General features: G+C 40.2%; 1 protein-coding gene across 1 annotated transcript in view; it reads left to right on the forward strand.

The window, feature by feature from the left end:
• The window catches only part of MCUB (mitochondrial calcium uniporter dominant negative subunit beta), a 102,072-nt gene that overhangs the window by 71,004 nt on the left and 8,157 nt on the right, over positions 1 to 22,911 (forward strand). The window contains 3 exon segments of the mRNA XM_059924215.1: positions 10,246 to 10,321; positions 10,839 to 11,009; positions 15,048 to 15,152. Of these exon segments, the coding sequence (XP_059780198.1) occupies positions 10,246 to 10,321; positions 10,839 to 11,009; positions 15,048 to 15,152 (352 nt within the window).

Below are 22,911 nucleotides of genomic sequence, written 5' to 3' on the forward strand. Positions count from 1 at the left end.
AATGGAAAAAAGATGGAAAGTAATGGTATGTAGCTCATGCGGTTTCTATAAAGATTAAATAAGATACTGCATGTAAAACATTTAGCTATACAAAATGGGGGAGAAGAGCATCCTAGACAGAGAACAGCGTGTTATGCCCCTGAGATTTGAGAAACTTGTCATGTTCTAGGAATTGAGGGATGACAGTAGGATCAGAGTAAGGAAAGCAAGGAAGAAGAGGGGAATGAGATGAGATTGGCAAGACAAGCAGTGTCTAGGTCATGTAGCATCTCATTGGCCGTGATAAGCTTTTATTCTGTTGAAGTGTGAAGGGGAATCCATTGAAGAATTTTAAGCAAAGGAATGTGATGATACTATTTACATCTTAAGAAGATCACTTTTGATGCGTTGAGGAGGGTAGCATGGAGGAGAGCAAGGGTAGAAGCAAATAAACAAGTTTGGAAACTGCTGCAGTAGATAATGGTGGCCTGGACCGGAGCATTAACAATAAAAATGGAGAGAAATGGATGAACTATATAGGTAGAATGGATGGGTGGACGGAATTGACGGACTCAAGAATGACTCCTGGCTTTGACTTCAACAGCCAGGGAGGTGATGGGTCAGTTATTACAGGGAAAGATGAACCAGAGGAAGGGGTTTCAGGGGGAAATCAAGAGTTTCGTTCTGGATAAATTCACTTTCAGATGTGTGTGATTATGTGAGGGGAGATGTTAGTCAAGTATTGGATGTCCTAGTCTGGACCTCAGGAGGGGTCTGGCTACGTGGTTGAGGGGCTGGAGATAGAAGCCTGTTGGTAGTATGTTGGGTTTTTCTTTTTTTTTTTTTATTGAGGTTTAGTTGATGTACAATATTATATAAGTTTCAGGTGTACAACATAGTGATTCAAAATTTTTAAAGATTATACTCTGGTTATAGTTATTATCAAATATTGGCTATATTCCCTGTGCTGTACAACACATCTTTGTAACTTATTTATTTTATACATAATAGTTTGTACATCTTAAGATAGGTTGTTACCCCTGTCTTGCCTTCCCCACCCCCCGTTGGTAGTTTGTTTGACTGAATGGGAACCTTAAACTTGTACGGTGCTGTAAGTCTCAATAAAACTGGAAGAAAAACAGTTTTTTAAAGAGTGAATGGGAGTTGAAGATGAACCAGTGTAGACAAAATGAAAAGTTTGGCCAAGGAGAACATACAAATGTGCCAGAAGCTCGGGGGATATGTGGTTATTAGAAGGTTTGGAACTTTTTAAAGATGAGAGATATTATAGCATATTTGCTGATTGTATTGAACCTGTAGAGTGTGAGAGGCAGTGATTAAGAGGGAGTTAGGATTCTGAGAAAGCTTTGCCATGTATAAGATGGAGAACACCTGAGGAGGGATTGGCCTTTGAAAGTGAAGGTCACTTGACTGCAGTAGGAGGGAAGGAAGCAATGGTGGGAACAGATGGAGTTCTGTAGGTTTTATGGTGGGAAGGTGAGAGCACTAAGTGTAAGAGTTGGCCACGCAGGGTGGGTACATTGGGCAGGGCTTTCCAGGCAGGGATGGGAATAAGTGCGAAGGCAAGGAAGCATGAACAGTGTGCCATATTCGGGAAACGGCAGTACGCTCTGCATATCTGAAATAGCGGGTTGGGAGGGGGCCGGTGCTGGTCATGATAAGGAGAGGCGGGATAAGCGGACAGGAATCAGCTCAGGGAAAGTTTTCTTTGGAGTTGTTTCCCTTTGCAATAGAGAACAAACAGAGGTTTTAAAATCTAGAAGTAGTTTGACTTTGTGTAATTTTAGAAGATTGGAGTAGATCTTAATCTGGAACGGATTGGTGGGAGAGGCCAGTTAGGAAGCTGTTACAGTGATCTGGGTGAGATGGTGAGGATCTGAACTAGGGCAGTGGAGGTGGAGATAGACGGGAGAGGATGGGTTTGAGAGCGCTGTAAGAAGTAGAACCGGTAGGCCTTAGTGACAGTTCAGTTGTAACTACTGGTCTACCAGCTATTTTATGGAATATTAGTTGTTTAGGATAACTCTCTAGTTATCTACGCCTCTAGTCTAATGACTAGTAATTAGTGGTGTGAGTCCATCAAGGAGAAGATCAGGTCCATGGAGGAACAAGAAAGAGCTTAGTTCAGGAGGTACTGAGCTTGAGGTACCTGTGGGCTGTCCCAGTGAAGATGTCTGGTAAGCCTGTCTGAGGATGAGCCTCCAGGGGGAAGCTTGTTGCTCCAGGGATGCCCAACTGGGTCTGTTACTGTTTGATTCTGAATCTTATGAAGATTTGCCTGTTTGGGTTCAGATTAATAATTTGGGTGTTCCATTGAGTAAAACAATGTGAAAGAAAGAAAATGTTCCCCCAAAAGTCTGATAATACATTATCAGGATCCTAAAACTATTACTACTTTGTGATCCAGTCACTCTGGAATCTACCCTAAAGGAAAAAAAAATGCAAACAAAGGACTTCCCTGGTGGCGCAGTGGTTAAGAATCCGCCTGCCAATGCAGGGGACACAGGTTCGAGCCCTGGTCCGGGAAGATCCCACATGCTGCAGAGCAACTAAGCCTGTGTGCCACAACTACTGAGCCTGCGCTCTAGAGCCCACAAGCCACAACTACTGAGCACACTTGCCACAACTACTGAAGCCCATGTGCCTAGAGCCCATGCTCTGCAACAAGGGAAGCCACCGCAATGAGAAGCCCGCGTGCTGCAATGAAGAGTAGCCCCCGCTCGCCGCAACTAAAGAAAGCCCGCGCACAGCAACGAAGACCCAATGCATCCAAAAATAAAAATAAATAAATAAGTAAATAAATTTATATTAAAAAATGCAAACAGATTTACGTGCAAAGATGTTTTGAATCAGTTTAGTTGTAATGGTGAAAGCGAAATACAATACACATAGAAAATAAACTAGAAGGTATACGTCAGTGTTAACTGATAATTCTAGATGATGGCCTTATTGATGACTTTTATTTTCTTCTTTTTGTGAGTCTGTGATTTATAGATTTTTCTAAAATGAGCATGCATTCCTCTCTGACACAGAAAAAAACTTTGTAGAGATGGTGTATAAAATGGAAATGTCCAACAATAGGTATATAAATAATAAATTCTGTTACATCTGTAGGATAAGTGGCTATGGAGCAATTTAAATTATTTTGTTTATGAAAGTTTTTAATGAAGTAAGAAAATGCTTATAAAACATTAATGATGAGCTCTCAACTCTATGATTATATGAGCATATATATTTATGGAAAGGCTGGCATAAGTCAGGGGTTGGTGGAATTGTGTATGCTCATTTTCTCTATTTTCCAAGTTTCCACAATGAGCTTTTATTACATTTCTTTAAATCTTTTAAAAAATTTTTCTGGTTTCTATAGGGTTTTTTGCTTCTTTTTTCTACTTTCCTTGAAAAAGCTTGTTCTATTCTTTTTCCTTTTCTACCACTGTAGAAACTGTACTTTGAATGGTTTCCTTTAAGTGTTTAATATACACATACTCAACTATAACTTTCTTAACAAAGTCTTAGGTTTCTCACCATCTTTGCCCTCCTCTGAACGTGACGAGGATCTTCACATGTTCTAAGAATCCACTGAATATAGCATGCCAAATCTTGTTTAGCTTTCCACTCATTTTAACACAAGAAATGGTTTAAAATTTCTTACAATAAGTAGTTTATTTACCAACATATTTTACAGCTTTGGCTTTGTATTAGTTTCCTAGGGCTTCCATAACAAGAGTTCCTCAGATTCAGTAGCTTAAACAACAGATTTATTTTCTCACAATTCTGGAAGCCAGAAGTCCGAGGTAAAGGTGTTGGCAGGGTTGGTTTCTTCTGAGGCCTCTCTCCTTGGCTTGTGGACAGCTGCCTTCTCATTGTGTCCTCACAGGGTTTTCCTCTGTGTGCACACATGTCTGTGTCCAAATCTCCTCTTTTTATAAGGACACCAGTCACATTGGATTAGGGCCCACACTCATGACCTCATTTTAACTTACTTACCTCTTTAAAATACAGTCACATTCTGAGGTCTTGGGGGTTAGGACTCCAACATATGAATTTGGTGGGGAGGTGGGGACACAACTCAGCTCATAACTGTGTTCTCCTGCATCTGGGTTTAGTTCCCTTCTCTCTAGGAGGTTCCTTAGCAAAGATGTGTGGGAAAGAAACTATGATCTCTGTACATCTGAAAATCTCTTCATTTCCTTCAACCTTAAGTAATGTTCCTAAATATAATGTTTTAGATTGATAGTTATTTTCCCTTAGCACCTTGAAGATATTCATACATTCATTTACCATGTATTTATTGAGCCCCTATAGTATGTCAGGTACTATACTATTCCAGGTGCTGGAACTACAGTAGTCAGCCAGAGAGTATGCGCTCTAGAGGGACAAAATGAAATAGCATTTGTACAGTTGTATGAAGATAAGTTTTCATTTCTCTTGGGTAAACAGCTAGGAGTGGTATTGCTGGGTCACATGGAAGTGTGTGTTTAACTTTATAAGAAACTGCTAAAGGTTTTCCAGAATGGTTGTACCATTTTACTTTCTTGCCAGCAGTATATGAGATTGATTGCTTTTTAAAGGTTTAAAGTTTCTGTATCTTTCTGTGTTGTACCTGGGTGAAATATTGTCTAATTCACTCGTTTTCTTTTCTATTGACTTTATCTAGTCTAGAATTTATTTAGTTCATTAAAGCTGGGTTTTTTACATGTATATAGATTTTCTCCATTTTTGCCATAGAAATCCCTAATTAGTTGATCCAAGTTACTAATTTTTGTTTTATTTCTACCAGTTTAGTATCATAATTTCTTATTGATTTTCTGGAGGCTAATTCTCCTTTTTATCTCTTTGAAGACTCTAAATATAATTTGTGTTAAAGTCAGTTTTAGATGACTCTCTTATTTTTATTTTCCCTAAATGGAATTAAGGGAAATCGTCTAAATAAATTTGTTGGTTCCTTCTTAGCATTTAATTTCTCATATAGTAAAATTCTGGATTACAGACTCTAAGTAGGAGTTTATTTTTCATTCTGTACTCACCCCTTTCTGGCTAGTAATTTTATATTGCCTCCAACCAGGCTTTTGTGGCCAGAGCTCAGAATTGGTTCTTAAAGTGCCACCTTAAGGTCCCTGTCTGGGGAGGTTGCTGTGATATTGGTGATATCACAGATCAAGTCATCAAATCACTGGAAAGCTTAGCTTGATCTTGCCATGGGCTACTTTAGTCTGTCCTACCCCAAAAGAGTCAAACTCTTAGTTACTTCTTCTGTTCTGGACTATTAACAGATAATTTTTGGGAAAAGGTAAAAATACGACTCTCATACAGTTATAAGAATGAACATGCATTAAAGAATTTATTTTACTCTTATGATATGAAGGAAACCAGGCAGATGTAATATCCAGTTAAAAGGAAAAATCAAAACAGCACAAATTTATATGGAGAAAAGAATGTTAAGATGAATGCAGGTAGAGATAAAACCAGTGTTTGGGTTAGTGTGGGGTGTCAATTACATCACTGCCAGATTGGACAAAAGTGTGACATACCTGTCAATTACCTACAGCTCACAAGTAGTTCCAAAATGGCTTCAAACCAGTGAACAGGACTAGAATGTGATAACTTGAAAAAGTGTGCTGTGCACTATGTACAACAGTCAAGACATGGAAACAACCTGAGTGTCCGTCGACAGAGGAATGGATAAAGATGTGGTACATATATACAGTGGAATATTACTCGACATTTCTCCAGAGAAGATATACAGATGGCCAAGAGGCACATGAAAAGATGCTTAACATCACTAGTTATTAGAGAAATGCAAGTCAAAACTACAGTGAGATATCACCTCACACCAGTCAGAATGGCCATCATCAAAAAAGCTGCAAACAGTAAATGCTGGAGAGGGCGTGGAGAAAAGGGAACCCTCCTACACTGTTGGTAGGAATGTAGATTGGTACAGCCACTATGGAGAACAGTATGGAGGTTCCTTAAAAAACTAAAAATAGAGCCACCATATGATCCAGCAATCCCAGTCTTGGGTATACGTCCGGAGGAAAACATGGTTCGGAAAGATACATGCACCCCAGTGTTCATCGCCACTGTTTACAACAGCCAAGACATGGAAGCAACCTGAATGTCCACTGACAGATGAGTAGGTAAAGAAAGTGTGGTACATATATACAATGAAATATTACTCAGCCATTAAAAAGAATGAAATAATGCCATTTGCAGCAAAATGGATGGACCTGGAGATTATCATACTAAGTGAAGTAAGTCAGACAGAGAAAGACAAATATCATAAGATATCACTTATATGTGGAATCTAATAAAGAAAAGATACAAATGAACTTATCTACAAAACAGAAACAGACTCACAGACTTAGAGAATGAATTATCAAATTTATCATTACCAGGGGAAGGGGTGGGGGAAGGAATAGATTGAGAGTTTGGGATTGACATGTACACACTGCTGTATTTAAAATAAAATGCCTTTCCTGAAAAGAAAAAAGTTTACCAATAACAAGTACTGGAGAGGGTGTGGAGAAAAGGGAGCCCTCCTACACTGGTGGTGGGAATGTAAGTTGGTAAAGCCACTGTGGAGAACAGTATGGAGGTTCCTCAGAAAACTAAAAATAGAATTACCATATGATCCAGCAATCCCACTCCTGGGCATATATCCAGATGAAATTATAATTCAAAAAGATACATGCACCCCTATGTTCATAGCAGCACTATTTACAATAGCCAAGACATGGAAACAACCTAAATGTCCATCCACAGATGAATGGATAAAGAAGATGTGGTACATATGCACAGTGGACTACTACTCAGCCATAAAAAATGAAATAATGCTGTTTGCAGAAACAATGGATACAGCTAGAGATTATCATACTAAGTGAAGTAAGTCAGAAAGAGAAAGACAAATACCGTATGATATCACTTATATGTGGAATGAACCTATCTGTGAAACAGAAACAGAATCCGGACATAGAGAATAGATTGGTGGTTGCCAAGGGGAAGGGGGTTGGGGGAGGGATGGAGTGGGAGTTTGGGGTTAGCAGATGTGAGCTATTATATATAGAATGGATAAACAACAGGGTCCTACTGCGTAGCATAGAGAACTATATTCAATATCCTATGATAAACCATAATGGAAAAGAATTTTTTAAAAAAGGAATGTATATATATATATGTATAACTGAATCACTTTGCTGTACAGCAGAAATTAAAATATTGTAAATCAACTAGACTTCAATTAAAAAAGTTGATTAAAAAAAGAAAGATAAATAAATTAAAAAAAACATTGCCCACCCCCCACTCCCACCCAAAAAAAGTGTGCTGTAAACAGTACATCATTTTCCATTGAGACACTTTCCCTGCAGGACCCAGAACCTTAGCAGACTCCCTACTTGCTTGAGCCTTGCTTACCACATTGTTTCTGTCTTGGTTTTGGTACAGGGAGGGAGATACAGACGTTGTTTCTGAGCATGCAGCAGAGCTGACACTTAAGTGTTAACTTACACAATCTTGAATGTGAATTACATCTTTGTTTTGTTAATAATAATAAAGATATATACTATAAAATATGACGTAGCTCTCGAAGCAATCGGATCTTGTTAAGTGGCCCCAACATGTGATCATTATACATCTCCTTTCTGCCTCCCTTTTACTTTGAAACTCAAACAGATCTTTTCGTATTAATGACATTTTCCTTCTTTTAACTATAGCCCTGGCTTCTTTTTCTTTCCTTTCCCTTTCCTTTCCGCCAAACTCGTCCCCTTCTTTTTTCTCACAACCCGTTTCTTCCTGAACCCTCTGCCTGTCAAAGATCATGGCAGCTGCTATGTCTTGAAGCTGGGATTCCAGCTTGGTTCTGATGGCAAAGCCTTTGCCCTTCGCGCTCAACCATCATGACCCTGCAGGAAGGCTTAGGAAATGGCCTTTGAGCTGGGCCTGGAGGGAATGACAGGGTTTGTTAGGCGGAAGTGGATAAAGAAGGCGGCACTTTAATACATCGGTGGCGCACAGCTCGTCTGCCTGGGGCCTAAGCTCCTGCTGTAAGAGAACAGTAAGTGATGGAGCTGTGGAGGGAGGTGGCCTGTACTGCTCATGTGAGGCGCGTAGACCATACCTTACACTTGCTTGACGCTTTGTTTGTTTAATTTTTATATCTGCTCTGCAAGATAGATGTTGTTATCCCCACCTAACCCTTCAGAGAACAAAAGCACAGTCCTGTGACTTATCTGTGATCTCCAGCTATTAAGTGGTTAAATTGAGTTGAGAACTCTGGGGTCACTGTTCTTTCTACTTTATATAAACTGTTGAAGTCCCTGGGGTTTTAAGCAGGGTGTGAAGTGATTAGAATTGTATTTAGGAAAAAGATGTGATAAAAGAGAAGCCTGAGTCATCTTTTGACCTGATACTGAATATCATTTGAAGGCAGTAACCCTTGTCCCAGCGCTAAAATTTAGAGTTCAAAATGATTCTATGCAGAAGATTAGAAGTAGTGCCCTGAAGGCCTCAGAGGGTCTGCTAGAACCCAGCTACTCAAAAGGGTGAACTTCACACCTGTAACTTCAGTATAACCCTGGGGCTTATTAAAAATGCAAATTCTCATACCCCTACCTCAGACTTAATAGATCAAAAAATCTAGTAAAGGTGGAGTCCAGTAATCTGTTTTTAACAAGCCCTATCTATTTAGCAGTGGACAGTATTGTAGTAGCCAGGTGATTCTTAGGTATGCAAAAGCTTGAGAAAGCTTTAATATTCTTCCCTGGCCACTCTGCCTTCTTTCAACATTTCCTGGTTGTCAAGTGGTTGCCTCTAAAATGATAATAGTAGTAGAGAAACTTCATCAGCACATTAAATGATAAGTACTTTGTGAGCAGGAATTATCATCTTTGGCATCTAGGAATTTGACTTATAAACTGTCTTTAGCATTATATAAACTCTAGCATAAAATTTAACCCACGTGTAAAGGTGGCAGTATATGGGAAAAAGTTTGGAAGGATACACACCAAACCACTGTTAAAGAAAAAGTTATTCATGACACTTGTTAAGGAATGTAAGGTAGACTTTATTCAGGGGGACTGCTGCAGTGGGGTTTTGTAATAGGGGGGAGAGATTGGGCTCATCCCTTTCACAACTGGGAACAGTGGGGATTTATATCCAACGAGCAGAGTTGGAGGGGCGGTGAATGGGAATACTAAGAGGATGGAGTAATTCTTTGCTCACCTGACCTAGCAGGATTCTTGTTGAAGACAGACTAGGGTGATCAGATAATACCTGGGGAATGGTGGAGGATGAGGAATTTGATCGGATACTGAGGGTTGGGGGGTTCTGGCTAAACTAACTCGACAACATTCTTGCTAAAGCTGGCCTCCTGGAGGACATGCACGAGGATGGGGCTTAGTCAGGCTTAGAGGACCCTGACTAAAGTTTGGTTGAGGAGGGAGTCTTTGTCACCACTACCATGATTACCTAATACAGGGCTTCTCTGGTGGCGCAGTGGTTAAGAATCCGCCTGCCAATGCAGGGGACATGGTTTCGAGCCCTGGTCCGGGAAGATCCCACATGCCGCGGAGCAACTAAGCCTGTGCGCCACAACTACTGAGCCTGCGCTCTAGAGCCCGCGAGCCACAACCACTGAGCCTGTGCGCCTAGAGCCCGTGCTCTGCAACAAGAAGCCCGCGCACCACAACGAGGAGTAGCCCCTGCTCGCCGCAACTAGAGAAAGCCCATGTGCAGCAACAAAGACCCAACACAGCCAAAAAAAACAATTAATTAATTAATTAATTAATTAATTTAAAAAAAAAACAAACCACCAATACAAACCCTAGAAATACATCCCGTAGTAAGGTAGCCATTCAGATGTTCTAGACCCAGCAGTGCCGTCCAGTAGAACTTTCTGTGATGATGGAAATGATCTATTTCTGTGCTGTCCAATACGGTAGCTACTAGACCCAGAGCTATAGAGCAGTTGAAATGTGGCAAAGGTGACTGACTGTGAGAAACTGAATTTTTAGTGTTATTTAATTTTAACTGATTTAACTTTAAATGGCTGCATGTGACTAGTGGCTCCCATATGGGACAACACAGTCAGAAAGGTCTAGTGAGCTTCTCTAAGGGCTTACCTGGGTATGTGTGGGATGCTGAAGTTTTCGTCATGCTTGCCATACAACATTAAAACAGTCTTCTAGTACAGACACTTATTTCAGCTTTCCCACTTTTCCTAAAAGAAAAAAAATCATTTTTTTCTTACAGGTTTTGTGTGTGAAACTGTGTGGAAATCTGAAATTCTATCAATCAAATCTTTATAGTACAGTGGTGCCATCTGACGGTAAGTTTTCTTATCACTTCTTTGATTCCCCATGCTAATTTACTTCCAGTCTTCCAAATAAAGTGAGAAGTGTGAGTTTTGAGCAAAACAGACTTTTCTTGTATTGCCCCTCCCACCCCCCTCAGAGTTCAGTTCCTTCCTTTTCTGCTCCCATAAGATCTCTGATGTCTCTTGGCAAACTCCCACTCCAACAATCAAAGGAGCTACAGATGACTTAGAAGCAGTTTCTGCCCTCAATAAATTTTTACCTGGGAAGACTCTAAGCAGATAATTATAATAAAGTGTGATACATGCTTAATAAAATGTTATAGAATGGTGGGGAATATGTAAACTAGTATAATGAAGGCACAGTAGGCGTGATGTAAATTATTATAGGCATTCAGAGGGTTATGAATTCTATATTTAGGCATCCCTTCTAGAATTTTTGTAGTTAATAATCTTTTAATAATAATTTTAAAAGTTATTTTTAAAGGAAATTTTATCCATCCTCTATTACCATCTTTTTTTTTCTTAACAGAAATCACAATTAATTATAAACATGACCTTCCCTTGATAACACTTACTTTGCCATCCAGAAAAGAGCGCTGTCAATTTGTAGTCAAACCAATGTTATCAACAGTTGGTTCATTCCTTCAGGACCTACAAAATGAAGATAAAGGTATCAAAACGGCTGCCATCTTCACAGCAGGTATATACATGTTTTCTTCAACTTTGTCTTTTTCTCTTCTTCTGAACCTTTGTTTTGGTTCTTTACTTTTCTAGAAAATTGATTTTTTAATTCATTATATAATAAACAGTTGGCAGTTACTGAGTCCTTCATTTTTGAACATCAGTAATATAAAAAAAATTAACTCTATTGAATAAAAAAGAAATGAAATAAGTTTAATGCATGTTTTGGTTACCTATTTCATAAACTTAGCCCCCAGATTTTTCTCTGAGAAAATTTTAATGACACAGTCATTAGCATCTAATTTTCTGTAAGAAATTTGAATAATTAGAAAATGAAATGCAGGCTCAATGATTGAAATAGGCAGTGAATAACTAAAATACACAAATAGTTCATTAATCTTTGTTATAAAGCAGTTATGGTCTAGCGTGTTTTTTGACAGCATTAGTTTTCAGGAAAGTATATGTGTGTGTGTGTGTGTGTGTGTGTGTGTGTATATATATAGTTTAATACCAGCAGAGGTGGTTAATCACATAGACATTTAAAATTTAGGATATAGCTTTTATGTTTTCATGGTCTGAGGACATAAAAGGAGGTCCTCCTGCCCCTAAAAGAGAATAAAGAATTCTTTACCCCAGTCCAATATACAGAGGCTACTATAAATATAAATATGTGAATAAATTTGCACTGTTATTTTATTGTAGTATTACATACTTAGAATAAACTTATTTAAAAGTTAATGATTACTATTGCAATTTTGAAAAGGAAATTAACATTCTTCTTCCCTATCCAAGTTCAGAACCAATTAAGAGGTAGACATGGAAGTTGGAAAAATAGAGATTAAAGAATTTATTTACTCAGCAAATATTGAGCACCTAACAAATGTTGACCTGAAACAAAGAGACTGCCAGATATTTCTCCAGCAAAGATGGATTTATTGCAGATCAGCAGAGAATTGCAATTCAGGGTCTGCAACCATGGTGAGCCACATGTGAGGACTTGCAGGACAAGGGAAGGAGACCGCTTTTATAGAGGAAAAGGAAGTGAGGAGGGCTATAGTAAACAAACAGTCCGTGGCTTTTCATTGGCTGAGTCCTTGCTGGGAAAGAAGAGGAGTCTTTCTTCTTCCTGTTGGGCTCTGCTGTCCTCACAGGGTGTGAGAACTCCCCCTTTTGGTCTTTGGACTCTATTTAATTGAGGTTTCTGTGTATTAATTTTTTTACACTAACATATGCCAGGCACTGTTCTAGATGCTAGAGATAGAGCAAAGAACAACAGAGATTAAAACTCCTGTTCTTATGGAGCTTACATTTTAAGAGGAGAAAGAAACAAGGTAAAGAAATAAAATACATAATATGTTAGATAATTAGTGTTACAGTCAGAAATAAAGCAGAGTGATGGGGGGTGGGAGTTGTGTGTGTTGGTGGGAGGTGCTCACTCAGGTCACATTTGGGTGAAGACCTGCAAAAGATGAGAGAAGCTGTAGATGGGAGAAGAGCTCTCCAGGCAGAGGCCCTGAGGTGGGAGCTAACTCCATCCTCAACTGAAAAGGGAGGGAGCTGGGTCCAAGTAGGAGGGGAAGGGCAGGTTAGGGAAAGCCTTGTTGTAGGTTATTGTAAGGACTTTGGATTTAACCGGAAGGGGAGTTTCTTCCTGCTAAAACCAGGATCAGAGAAAGAAGGTTTTAGTCCTGTGACCACAGTGGCCTAATACTTCATCCCTGACTGGACCGACATCCCCTCCCCCAAGTCACAGGAACACTGAACCCCCTGGGCCTTCCCTGCAGGTCAGGGCCTGCCTTCCTCAGAGCAGGCAAATGCAAACCCAGAACTCAGAAGGGCACTGAGCACAGTTCTTGCCTGAAATTAGGTTAAAACATTGATGTGTACCCTGCTTGTTTCTAAAAAATAATTTGAGTAGCTTTGAAACGTAAAACACAAAGAAAAACCCTAGAAATCATAGAGTAAAGGGGCTCTTTGGACTGAGTGAAAACGCTGTGTTGGAGTTCATATCAGTACTTGCCCAAGAATAGGTGAAAAATTCATCACTGTATCGTTACCTCCTTAAAAGTGTTTCACATCAATCTCTTGCTGTTCCTATATTAGCATAAAGGATAATGTAGTACTTCAACTGAGAAATCATACTCAGTTGATTTCTTTTTATAATAATATTTTAAGGAGCATGTGTGAAGTCATTTAAATGTAAATTTTAAAATGACACTTGCAAAGTCAGATAAAAGGATTTGGTGTGTTGCTGATCTTTTTAAAAAGAGGCTCTGTGGGTGGAATTTGCCTGCATTTAATTTGGGCTTGAAAAGAGTGTTCTAAGCTTGTCACAGTTTTGCCCACAGTGTGGGCTGAGTTATTTGGCAATTCCTGGGAAGATGATCTCACCCCAGCTGATGAACAGGAACCCAAACAGCCAAATTCTAGGAACAGACCCAGGTGCAGACTTGACTTGCTGCCTTCTGGAACAGAAGAACTGCTGAGAGCCAGACAGGAGGCAGGCAAGCAGGTTCTTCCTGATTTTACTAGCAGTATTACTGTTGTCATGCATATCCGGTTGAATGCAGCTAAGCGATGCCAGGCCAGGCGAAAATATACATCCTAGACTCTATATCACGTAATTATATGTAGACCGTTCCGAAAGAAGAAGAATAGAGAAACCCCTACCACCGCCAGTTTTTTGCTTATTGTTCAGTGAGTTTGAATCAACACCTGGGTTACATGAAAGTTCAAAAATATAACAGTAAAAGCTGGGCTATATAAGAAGCTGTGCAAAGCACGCTGACTCTGACATTCTCCTAGAGATTTTTTTTTTTTTCTGAACTGTTCCTGGGATATTTGAAATCACTATTAGAATCTCTCCACCTCTAGGAAATACACCGCACAAGTGCAGATTTACTCCTTTGGTTCAGCTGTGTTTGTCGCCCTCCCTGCCACCCCCAGCCGCTTGCAGTTTTGCCTCTTGTTGTCTTTGCTCGGCTAGAAAGGGAGGGAGCCCTGTGTGGCGGTGGTTGCGGTGCTACCAAGTTTCAGTCAACGCACATCAGTCCCTCTTAGAGGCTAAAAGTAAGAGAGAGGCGGGCTTCCACAACCGTGCCTGCCCGCATGCCTCCACAGAGCGGTTAGGCGTTTGGCTGCAAGCCGCCGAAATGGGCTCTGGCTAAGCAGGGGTGTGTGTCAGCAGGCTCTCTGACTGTAACTGGCAGAAAGCCAGGCCCAGAAGAGGGCAGAAGGGCTTCCCTGGCAGCGCAGCGGTTAGGAATCCGCCTGCCAATGCAGGGGACATGGGTTCGAGCCCCGGTCCGGGAAGATCCCACCTGCCGCGGGGCAACTAAGCCCGTGTGGCACAACTACTGAGCCTGCACTCTAGAGCCCACGAGCCACAGCTACTGAGCCCTCGTGCCACAGCTACTGAAGCCCGTGCGCCACAACTACTGAGCCTGCACTCTAGAGCCCGCGAGTCACAGCTACTGAAGCCCGCGCGCCTAGAGCCCATGCTCCGCAACAAGTCACCACGATGAGACGCCCGCGCACCGCAATGAAGAGCAGCCCCCTCTCGCCGCAACTAGAGAAAGCCCGCGCACAGCAACGAACACCCAACGCAGCCAAAAATAAATAATTTTTTTTTTTTTTAAAAGAAGAGGGCAGGAGCCGAAGAAGGACGTGAGTAGAGAGGTTAGGCTGGGAACGGCGTGATGGGCTTTGCTGCCGACACCCACAGCCCCTCCACCGCCACCAGCACTGCTCTGGCCTTGCATGACCGTCTGCAGGTACAGCCTAACGAGGGACGTCATCCTGGGTCCCAGCGCTGCCGACAGAGTGGGAGACGGGGTGCCTGCCTGTTCTTCTTGGTCCACTGTAATGGGCAGTAGAGCAGCAAGAGAGGATTGCTCCCGGTGGGAACAGTATCGGGTATGGGAAAGCCCCCCCACCCCCGCCGAAAAGACAGATGTCTACTACTGTATTGTAGAGACCTGGATTAGCAAGTGTTTTTCCATATGTTGAAACATGGTTCTTACTATTGTAAAACAAGGACTTATTTTTGCATTTTCAGACGGCAGTGAAATTGCAGCTTCAACCTTGATGGAAATCTTGCTAATGAATGATTTTAAACTTGTCATTAATAAAATCACATACGATGTACAGTGCCCTAAGAAAGGTAAGAAACACAGCTATGCAAGTATCTTAACATTACCCTTTCTCTGTGGGCCTTTTTCAGGGAGCAGGCTTGTCCTAAGAATTTGTTTTAGTTAACCAAATGACCAAGAAGGCTTTGGAGAGCCAACGTTTAAGCTTTTCTAGCAAGGGTAGAAATGATTGGTAGAAGTCGTCTGTCAGGGCTTTTAGTCTCATATAGTCTTTCTAGACTTTTAAGGCTTCATTTTAGGATCTTGAATGCTTAATCTGACATTATTGGGTAAAGAAGAAGTGGACCTGAAAATCAGGAACTCCAGCGTATACCGTTGTACAGCTCTTAACTTTTTTTTTTTTTTTAAGTAGGTTTTCTTTTTTCTAGGGCAGTTTCAGGTTCACAGCGTGGTGGAGCAGAGAGCACAGAGTTCCCATGAGCTCTACCCCTTGCCCACAGTCTCCCCCACTGTCAAGCACTGGAGTGGAACATTTTCTGTTGGGTGGGCCAAAACGTTTGTTCGCTTTTTTCCGTTTGATGGCTCTAGTAGCACTTAGCTATCTTTCACTTCATTCAAAACAATTTTGTTACATTGTATCGTGACAGCTGTCACATCAGCATGCATTTAAAAAAAGACATCAAAATTGATGAGTTTTTGTGTAGCCATTTTAATATGGAAGATGGAAGGAAAAAAGCAACATTTTCAGCATATTATGCTTTATTATTTCAAGAAAGGTAAAAACGCAACTGAAACGCAAAAAAAGATTTGTGCAGTGTATGGAGAAGGTGCTGTGACTGATCGAACGTGTCAAAAGTGGTTTGTGAAGTTTCATGCTGGAGATTTCTCCATGGTTGGGTAGACCAGTGGAAGTTGATAGAGATCAAATTGAAACAATAATTGAGAACAGTCAACGTTATGCCACTCGGGAGATAGCTGACATACTCAAAATATCCAAATCAAGCGTTGAAAATCATCTGCACCATCTTGGTTACGTTAATCGCTTTGATGTTTGGGTTCCACGTAAGTTAAGCGAAAAAAACCTTCTTTACCGTATTTCCACATGCGATTCTCTACTGAAATGTAATGAAAACGTTCCGTTTTTATCTTTTTTTATATCCTTTTTTTTTGAATTTTACTTAATTTTTTTATACAGCAGGTTCTTATTAGTTATCCATTTTATACATATTAGTGTATACATGTCAATCCCAACCTCCCCATTCATCACACCACCACCACCACCCCCCCGCCGCTTCCCCCCTTGGTGTCCATACATTTGTTCTCTACATCTGTGTCTCAATTTCTCCCCTGCAAACTGGTTCATCTGTACCATTTTTCTAGGTTCCACATATATGCATTACTATATGATATTTGTTTTTCTCTTTCTGACTTACTTCACTCTGTATGACGGTCTCTAGATTCATCCACGTCTCTACAAATGACCCAATATTGTTCCATTTTATGGCTGAGTAATATTCCATGGTATATATGTTACCACATCTTCTTTATCCATTCGTCTGTTGATGGGCATTTAGGTTGCTTCCATGACCTGGCTATTGTCAATGAACAATGAACAGTGCTGCAGTGAACATTGGGGTGCCTGTGTCTTTTTGAATTATGGTTTTCTCTGGGTATGTGCCCAGTAGTGGGATTGCTGGATCGTATGGTAATTCTATTTTTAGTTTTTTAGGGAACCTCCATACTGTTCTCCATAGTGGCTGTATCAATTTACATTCCCACCAACAGTGCAAGAGGGTTCCCTTTTCTCCACACCCTCTCCAGCATTTGTTGTCTGCAGATTTTCTGAAGATGCCCATTCTAACTGGTGTGAGGTGATAACCCCAGTGTAGTTTTGATTTGCATTTCTCTAATAATCAGTGGTGTTGAGCAGCTTTTCATGTGCCTCTTGGCCATCTGTATGTCTTCTTTGGAGAAATGTCTGTTTAGGTCTTCTGCCCATTTTTGTATTGGGTTGTTTGTTTTTTAATATTGAGCTGCATGAGCTGTTTATATATTTTGGAGATTAATCCTTTCCCCGTTGATTTGTTTGCAAATATTTTCTCCCATGCTGTGGGTTGCCTTTCGTCTTGCTTGTAGTTTCCTTTGCTTTGCAAAAGCTTTTAACTTTCATTAGGTCCCATTTGTTTATTTAGGTTTTTATTGCCATTACTCGAGGAGGTGGATCAAAAAAGGTCTTGCTGTGATTTATGTCAGAGTGTTCTTCCTATGTTTTCCTCTAAGAGTTTTATAGTGTCCGGTCTTACAGGTAGGTCTCTAATCCATTTTGAGTTTATTTTTGTGTATGGTGTTAGCGAGTGTTCTAATTTCATTCTTTTACACGTAGCTGTCCAGTTTTCCCAGCACCACTTACTGAAGAGACTGTCTTTTCTCCATTGTATATCCTTGCCTCCTTTGTCATAGATTACTTGACCATAGGTGTGTGGGTTTATCTCTGGGCTTTCTATCCTGTTCCATTGATCTATATTTCTGTTTTTGTGCCAGTACCGTATTGTCTTGATTACTGTAACCTGGTAGTCTAGTCTGAAGTCAGAGAGCCTGATTCCTCCAGCTCCGTTTTTCTTTCTCAAGATTGTTTGGCTATTCGGGGTCTTTTGTGTTTCCATACAAATTGTGCAATTTTTTGTTCTAGTTCTGTGAAAAATGCCATTGGTAGTTTGATAGGGATTGCACTGAATCTGTAGTTTTCTTTGGGTAGTATAGTCATTTTCACAATGTTGATTCTTCCAATCCAAGAACATGGTATATCTCTCCATCTGTTTGTATCATCTTTAATTTCTTTCATCAGTGCCTTATAGTTTTCAACATACAGGTCTTTTGTCTCCTTAAGTGGGTTTATTCCTAGGTACTTTATTTTTTCTGTTGCAATGGTAAATGGGAGTGTTTCCTTAATTTCTCTTTCAGATTTTTCATCATTAGTGTATAGGAATGCAAGTGATTTCTGTGCATTAATTTTATATCCTGCAACTTTACCAGATTCATTGATTAGCTCTAGTAGTTTTCTGGTGGCATCTTTAGGATTCTCTATGTATAGTATCATGTCATCTGCAGACAGTGACAGTTTACTTCTTCTCTTCCAATTTGTAATCCTTTTATTTCTTTTTCTTCTCTGATTGCCATAGCTAGGGCTTCCAAAACTATGTTGAATAATAGTGGTGAGAGTGGACATCCTTGTCTTGTTCCTGATCTTAGAGGAAATGCTTTCAGTTTTTCACCATTGAGAATGATGTTTGCTGTGGGTTTGTCGTATATGGCCTTTATTATGTTGAGGTAGGTTTCCTCTATGCATGCTTTCTGGAGAGTTTTTATCATAAATCGGTGTTGAATTTTGTCAAAAGCTTTTTCTGCATCTATTGAGATGATCATATGGTTTTTATTCTTCAGTTCGTTAATATGGTGTATCACATTGATTGATTTGCATATATTGAAGAATCCTTGCATCCCTGGGATAAATCCCACTTGATCATGGTGTATGGTCCTTTTAATGTGTTGTTGGATTCTGTTTGCTAGTATTTTGTTGAGGATTTTTGCATCTATAATCATCAGTGATATTGGTCTGTCATTTTCTTTTTTTGTAGTATCTTTGTCTGCTTTTGGTATCAGGGTGATGGTGGCCTCAGAGAATGAGTTTGAGAGTGTTCCTTCCTCTGGAATTTTTTGGAAGAGTTTGAGAAGGATGGGTGTTAGCTCTTCTCTAAATGTTTGATAGAATTCACCTGTGAAGCCATCTGGTCCTGGACTTTTGTTTGTTGGAAGATTCTTAATCACAGTTTCAGTTTCATTGCTTGTGATCGGTCTGTTCATATTTTCTATTTCTTCCTGGTTCCGTCTTGGAAGTTATACCTTTCTAAGAATTTGTCCATTTCTTCCAGGTTGTCCATTTTATTGGCATAGAGTTGCTTGTAGCAGTCTCTTAGGATGCTTTGTATTTCTGCAGCGTCTGTTGTAACTTCTCCTTTTTCATTTCTAATATTATTGGTTTGAGTGCTCTCCCTCTTTTTCTTGATGAGTCTGGCTAATGGTTTATCAATTTTGTTTATCTTCTCAAAGAACCAGCTTTTAGTTTTATTGATCTTTGCTATTGTTTTCTTTCATTTATTTCCGCTCTGATCTTTATGATTTCTTTCCTTCTGCTAACTTCGGGTTTTGTTTGTTCTTCTTTCTCTAGTTCCTTTAGGTGTAAGGTTAGATTGTTTATTTGAGATGTTTCTTGTTTCTTGAGGTAGGCTTGTATAGCTATAAACTTCCCTCTTAGAACTGCTTTTGCTGCATCCCATAGGTTTTGGATCATCATATTTTCATTGTCATTTGTCTCCAGGTATTTTTTGATTTCCTCTTTGATTTCTTCAGTGATCTCCTTGTTATTTAGTAACGTATTGTTTAGCCTCCATGTGTTTGTGTTTTTTACGTTTTATTCCCTGTAATTGATTTCTAATCTCATAGCGTTGTGGTCAGAAAAGACGCCTGATATGATTTCAGTTTTCTTAAATTTACTGAGGCTTGATTTGTGACCCAAGGTGTAATCTATCCTGGAGAATGTTCCATGCACACTTGAGAAGAAAGTGTAATCTGCTGTTTTTGGATGGAATGTCCTATAAATATCAATTAAATCTATCTGGTCTATTGTGTCATTTAAAGCTTGTGTTTTCTTATTAATTTTCTGTTTGGATGATCTGTCCATTGGTGTAAGTGAGGTGTTAAAGTCCCCCACTATTTTTGTGTTACTTTCGATATCCTCTTTTATAGCTGTTAGCAGTTACCTTATGTATTGAGGTGCTCCTATGTTGGGTGCATATATATTTACAATTTTTATATCTTCTTGGATTGATCCCTTGATCATTATGTAGTGTCCTTCCTTGTCTCTTGTAACATTCTTTATTTTAAAGTCCATTTTATCTGATACGAGTATTGCTACTCCAGGTTTCTTTTGATTTCCATTTGCATGGAATATCTTTTTCCATCCCCTCACTTTCAGTCTGTATGTGTCCCTAGGTCTGAAGTGGGTCTGTTGTAGACCACCTATGTATCGGTCTTGTTTTTGTATCCATTCAGTGAGCCTGTGTCTTTTGGTTGGAGCATTTAATCCATTCATGTTTAAGGTAATTATCAATATGTATGTTCCTATTACCATTTTCTTAATTGTTTTGGGTTTGTTTTGTAGGTTCTTTTCTTCTCTTGTGTTTCCCACTTAGAGAAGTTCCTTTAGCATTTGTTGTAGTACTGGTTTGGTGGTGCTGAATTCTCTTAGCTTTCGCTTGTCTGTAAAGCTTTTGATTTCTCCATCGAATCTGAATGAGATCCTTGCCGGGTAGAGTAATCTTGGTTGTAGCTTCTCCCCTTTCATCACTTTAAATATGTCATGCCACTCCCTTCTGGCTTGTAGAGTTTCTGCTGAGAAATTAGCTGTTAACCTTACGGGAGTTCCCTTGTATATTATTTGTCTTTTTTCCCTTGCTGCTTTCAATAATTTTTCTTTGTCTTTAATTTTTGCCAATTTGATTACTATGTGTCTTGGTGTGTTTCTCCTTGGGTTTATCCTGTATGGGACTCGCTTTGCTTCCTGGACTTGGGTGGCTATTTCCTTTCCCATGTTAGGGAAGTTTTCAACTATAATCTCTTCAAATATTTTCTCTGGTCCTTTCTCTTTCTCTTCTCCTTTTGGGTCCCCTATAATGTGAATGTTGTTGAGTTTAATGTTGTCCCAGAGGTCTCTTAGGCTGTCTTCATTTCTTTTCATTCTTTTTTCTTTAGTCTGTTCCGCAGCAGTGAATTCCACCATTCTGTCTTCCAGGTCACTTATCCGTTCTGCCTCAGTTATTCTGCTATTGATTCCTTCTAGTGTAGTTTTAATTTCAGTTATTGTATTGTTCATCTCTGTTTGTTTGTTCTTTAATTCTTCTAGGTCTTTGTTAAACATTTCTTGCAACTTCTCGATCTTTGCCTCCATTCTTTTTCCGAGGTCCTGGATCATCTTCACTATCATTATTCTGAATTCTTTTTCTGGAAGATTGCCTATCTCCACTTCATTTAGTTGTTTTTCTGGGGTTTTATCTTGTTCCTTCATCTGGTACATAGCCCTCTGCCTTTTCATCTTGTCTATCTTTCTGTGAATGTGGTTTTTGTTCCACAGGCTGCAGGATTGTAGTTCTTCTTGCTTCTGCTGTCTGCCCTCTGGTGGATGAGGCTATCTAAGAAGCTTGTGCAAGTTTCCTGATGGGAGGGAGTGGTGGTGGTAGAGCTCGCTGTTGCTCTGGTGGGCAGAGCTCAGTAAAATGTTAATCCGCTTGTCTGCTGATGGTTGGGGCTGGGTTCCCTCCCTGTTGGTTGTTTGACCTGAGGCCACCCAACGCTGGAGCCTACCTGGGCTCTTTGGTGGGGCTGATGGCGGATTCTGGGAGGGCTCATGCCAAGGAGTACTTCCCAGAACTTCTGCTGCCAGTGTCCTTGTCCTCACGGTGAGCCACAGCCACCGCCTGCCTCTGCAGGAGACCCTCCAACACTATCTGGTAGTTCTGGTTCAGTCTTCTCTGGGGTCAGTACTCCTTCCCCTGGGTCCTGATGCGCACACTACTTTGTGTGTGTGCCCTCAAAGAGTGGAGTCTTTGTTTTCCTGAGGCCTGTGAACGTCCTGCAATCAAATCCTGCTAGCCTTCAAAGTCTGATTCTCTAGGAATTCTTCCCCCCGTTGCCTGACCCCCAGGTTGGGAAGCCTGACGTGGGGCTCAGAACCTTCACTCCAGTGGGTGGACTTTTGTGGTATAAGTGTTCTCCAGTTTTTGAGTCACCCACCCAGCAGTTATGGGATTTGATTTGATTGTGATTGCACCTCTCCTACCGTCTCATTGCGGCTTCTCCTTTGTCTTTGCATGTGGGTATCACCATGATCAGCCTCACTGATTCTTTTCCCCCTCTGTGTCTAGTTTACTGGTGAACCTGTCAGAGGCATTCTTCCTTTCTATTAAAGTGTTTTTGATTTCTGGCAATTCTTTTTGATTCTTTGTTACAATGTTCATCTCTCTGTTTACATTACTCATCTGTTCTTGCATGTTGTCAACTTTTTCCATCACAACCCTTACCATATTAATCATATTTGTCTTAATTTCCTGGTCTGAAAATTCCAAAATCTCTGGCATATCAGATTCTGATTCTGATGCTTGCTTTGTTTCTTTAGATTGTTTTTTCTTGCCTTGTAATTTTTGTTGAAAGCTAGACATGATATTATTAAAAATAGAAACTGAAGCAAGTAGGTCTTCAGTGTGAGGTTTTATGTGTATCTGACCAGGAGCTCAGCTGTTTACTGTTTGCTATAGCTGTAGGTATCAGAGGCTTCAGTTTTTTCTAGCGTCCCTGTTTCTCTACCCTGTTGTATTTGAGTTTCCCTAGAAATTCTTTCTTGAATGGAGTCTGTGTCTTGCACAGAACTGGAGCCCTGTTGATGTGGTGTTAAGGTGTTGGGGAGGAGAAGCATTCTATAATTTTATGATTAAATCTCAAGGTTTTTATTGGGCCAGGATTACTGTGCTGTAACCTTCAGAAGAGTTTCTTAGCCATTTTTTCCCTCCCCTATATGAGACAGGAAGGCTAGAGGGGGCTGGAGTTGGCTAATTGCCCTTTCTCCAGGCCAGACTAGGTTCTGATAAAGTACAGTTGACCCTTGAACAACATAGGTTTGAACTGCATGGGTCCACTTTACATGCAGATTTGTTTCAATAAGCACTGCAGTACTAAGTGGTCCACAGTTGGTTTAGTCCATGGAATCATGGATACACTGGG

The sequence above is a fragment of the Balaenoptera ricei genome, chromosome 5 (genome assembly GCF_028023285.1).
Source record: "Balaenoptera ricei isolate mBalRic1 chromosome 5, mBalRic1.hap2, whole genome shotgun sequence".
NCBI lineage: Eukaryota > Metazoa > Chordata > Mammalia > Artiodactyla > Balaenopteridae > Balaenoptera > Balaenoptera ricei.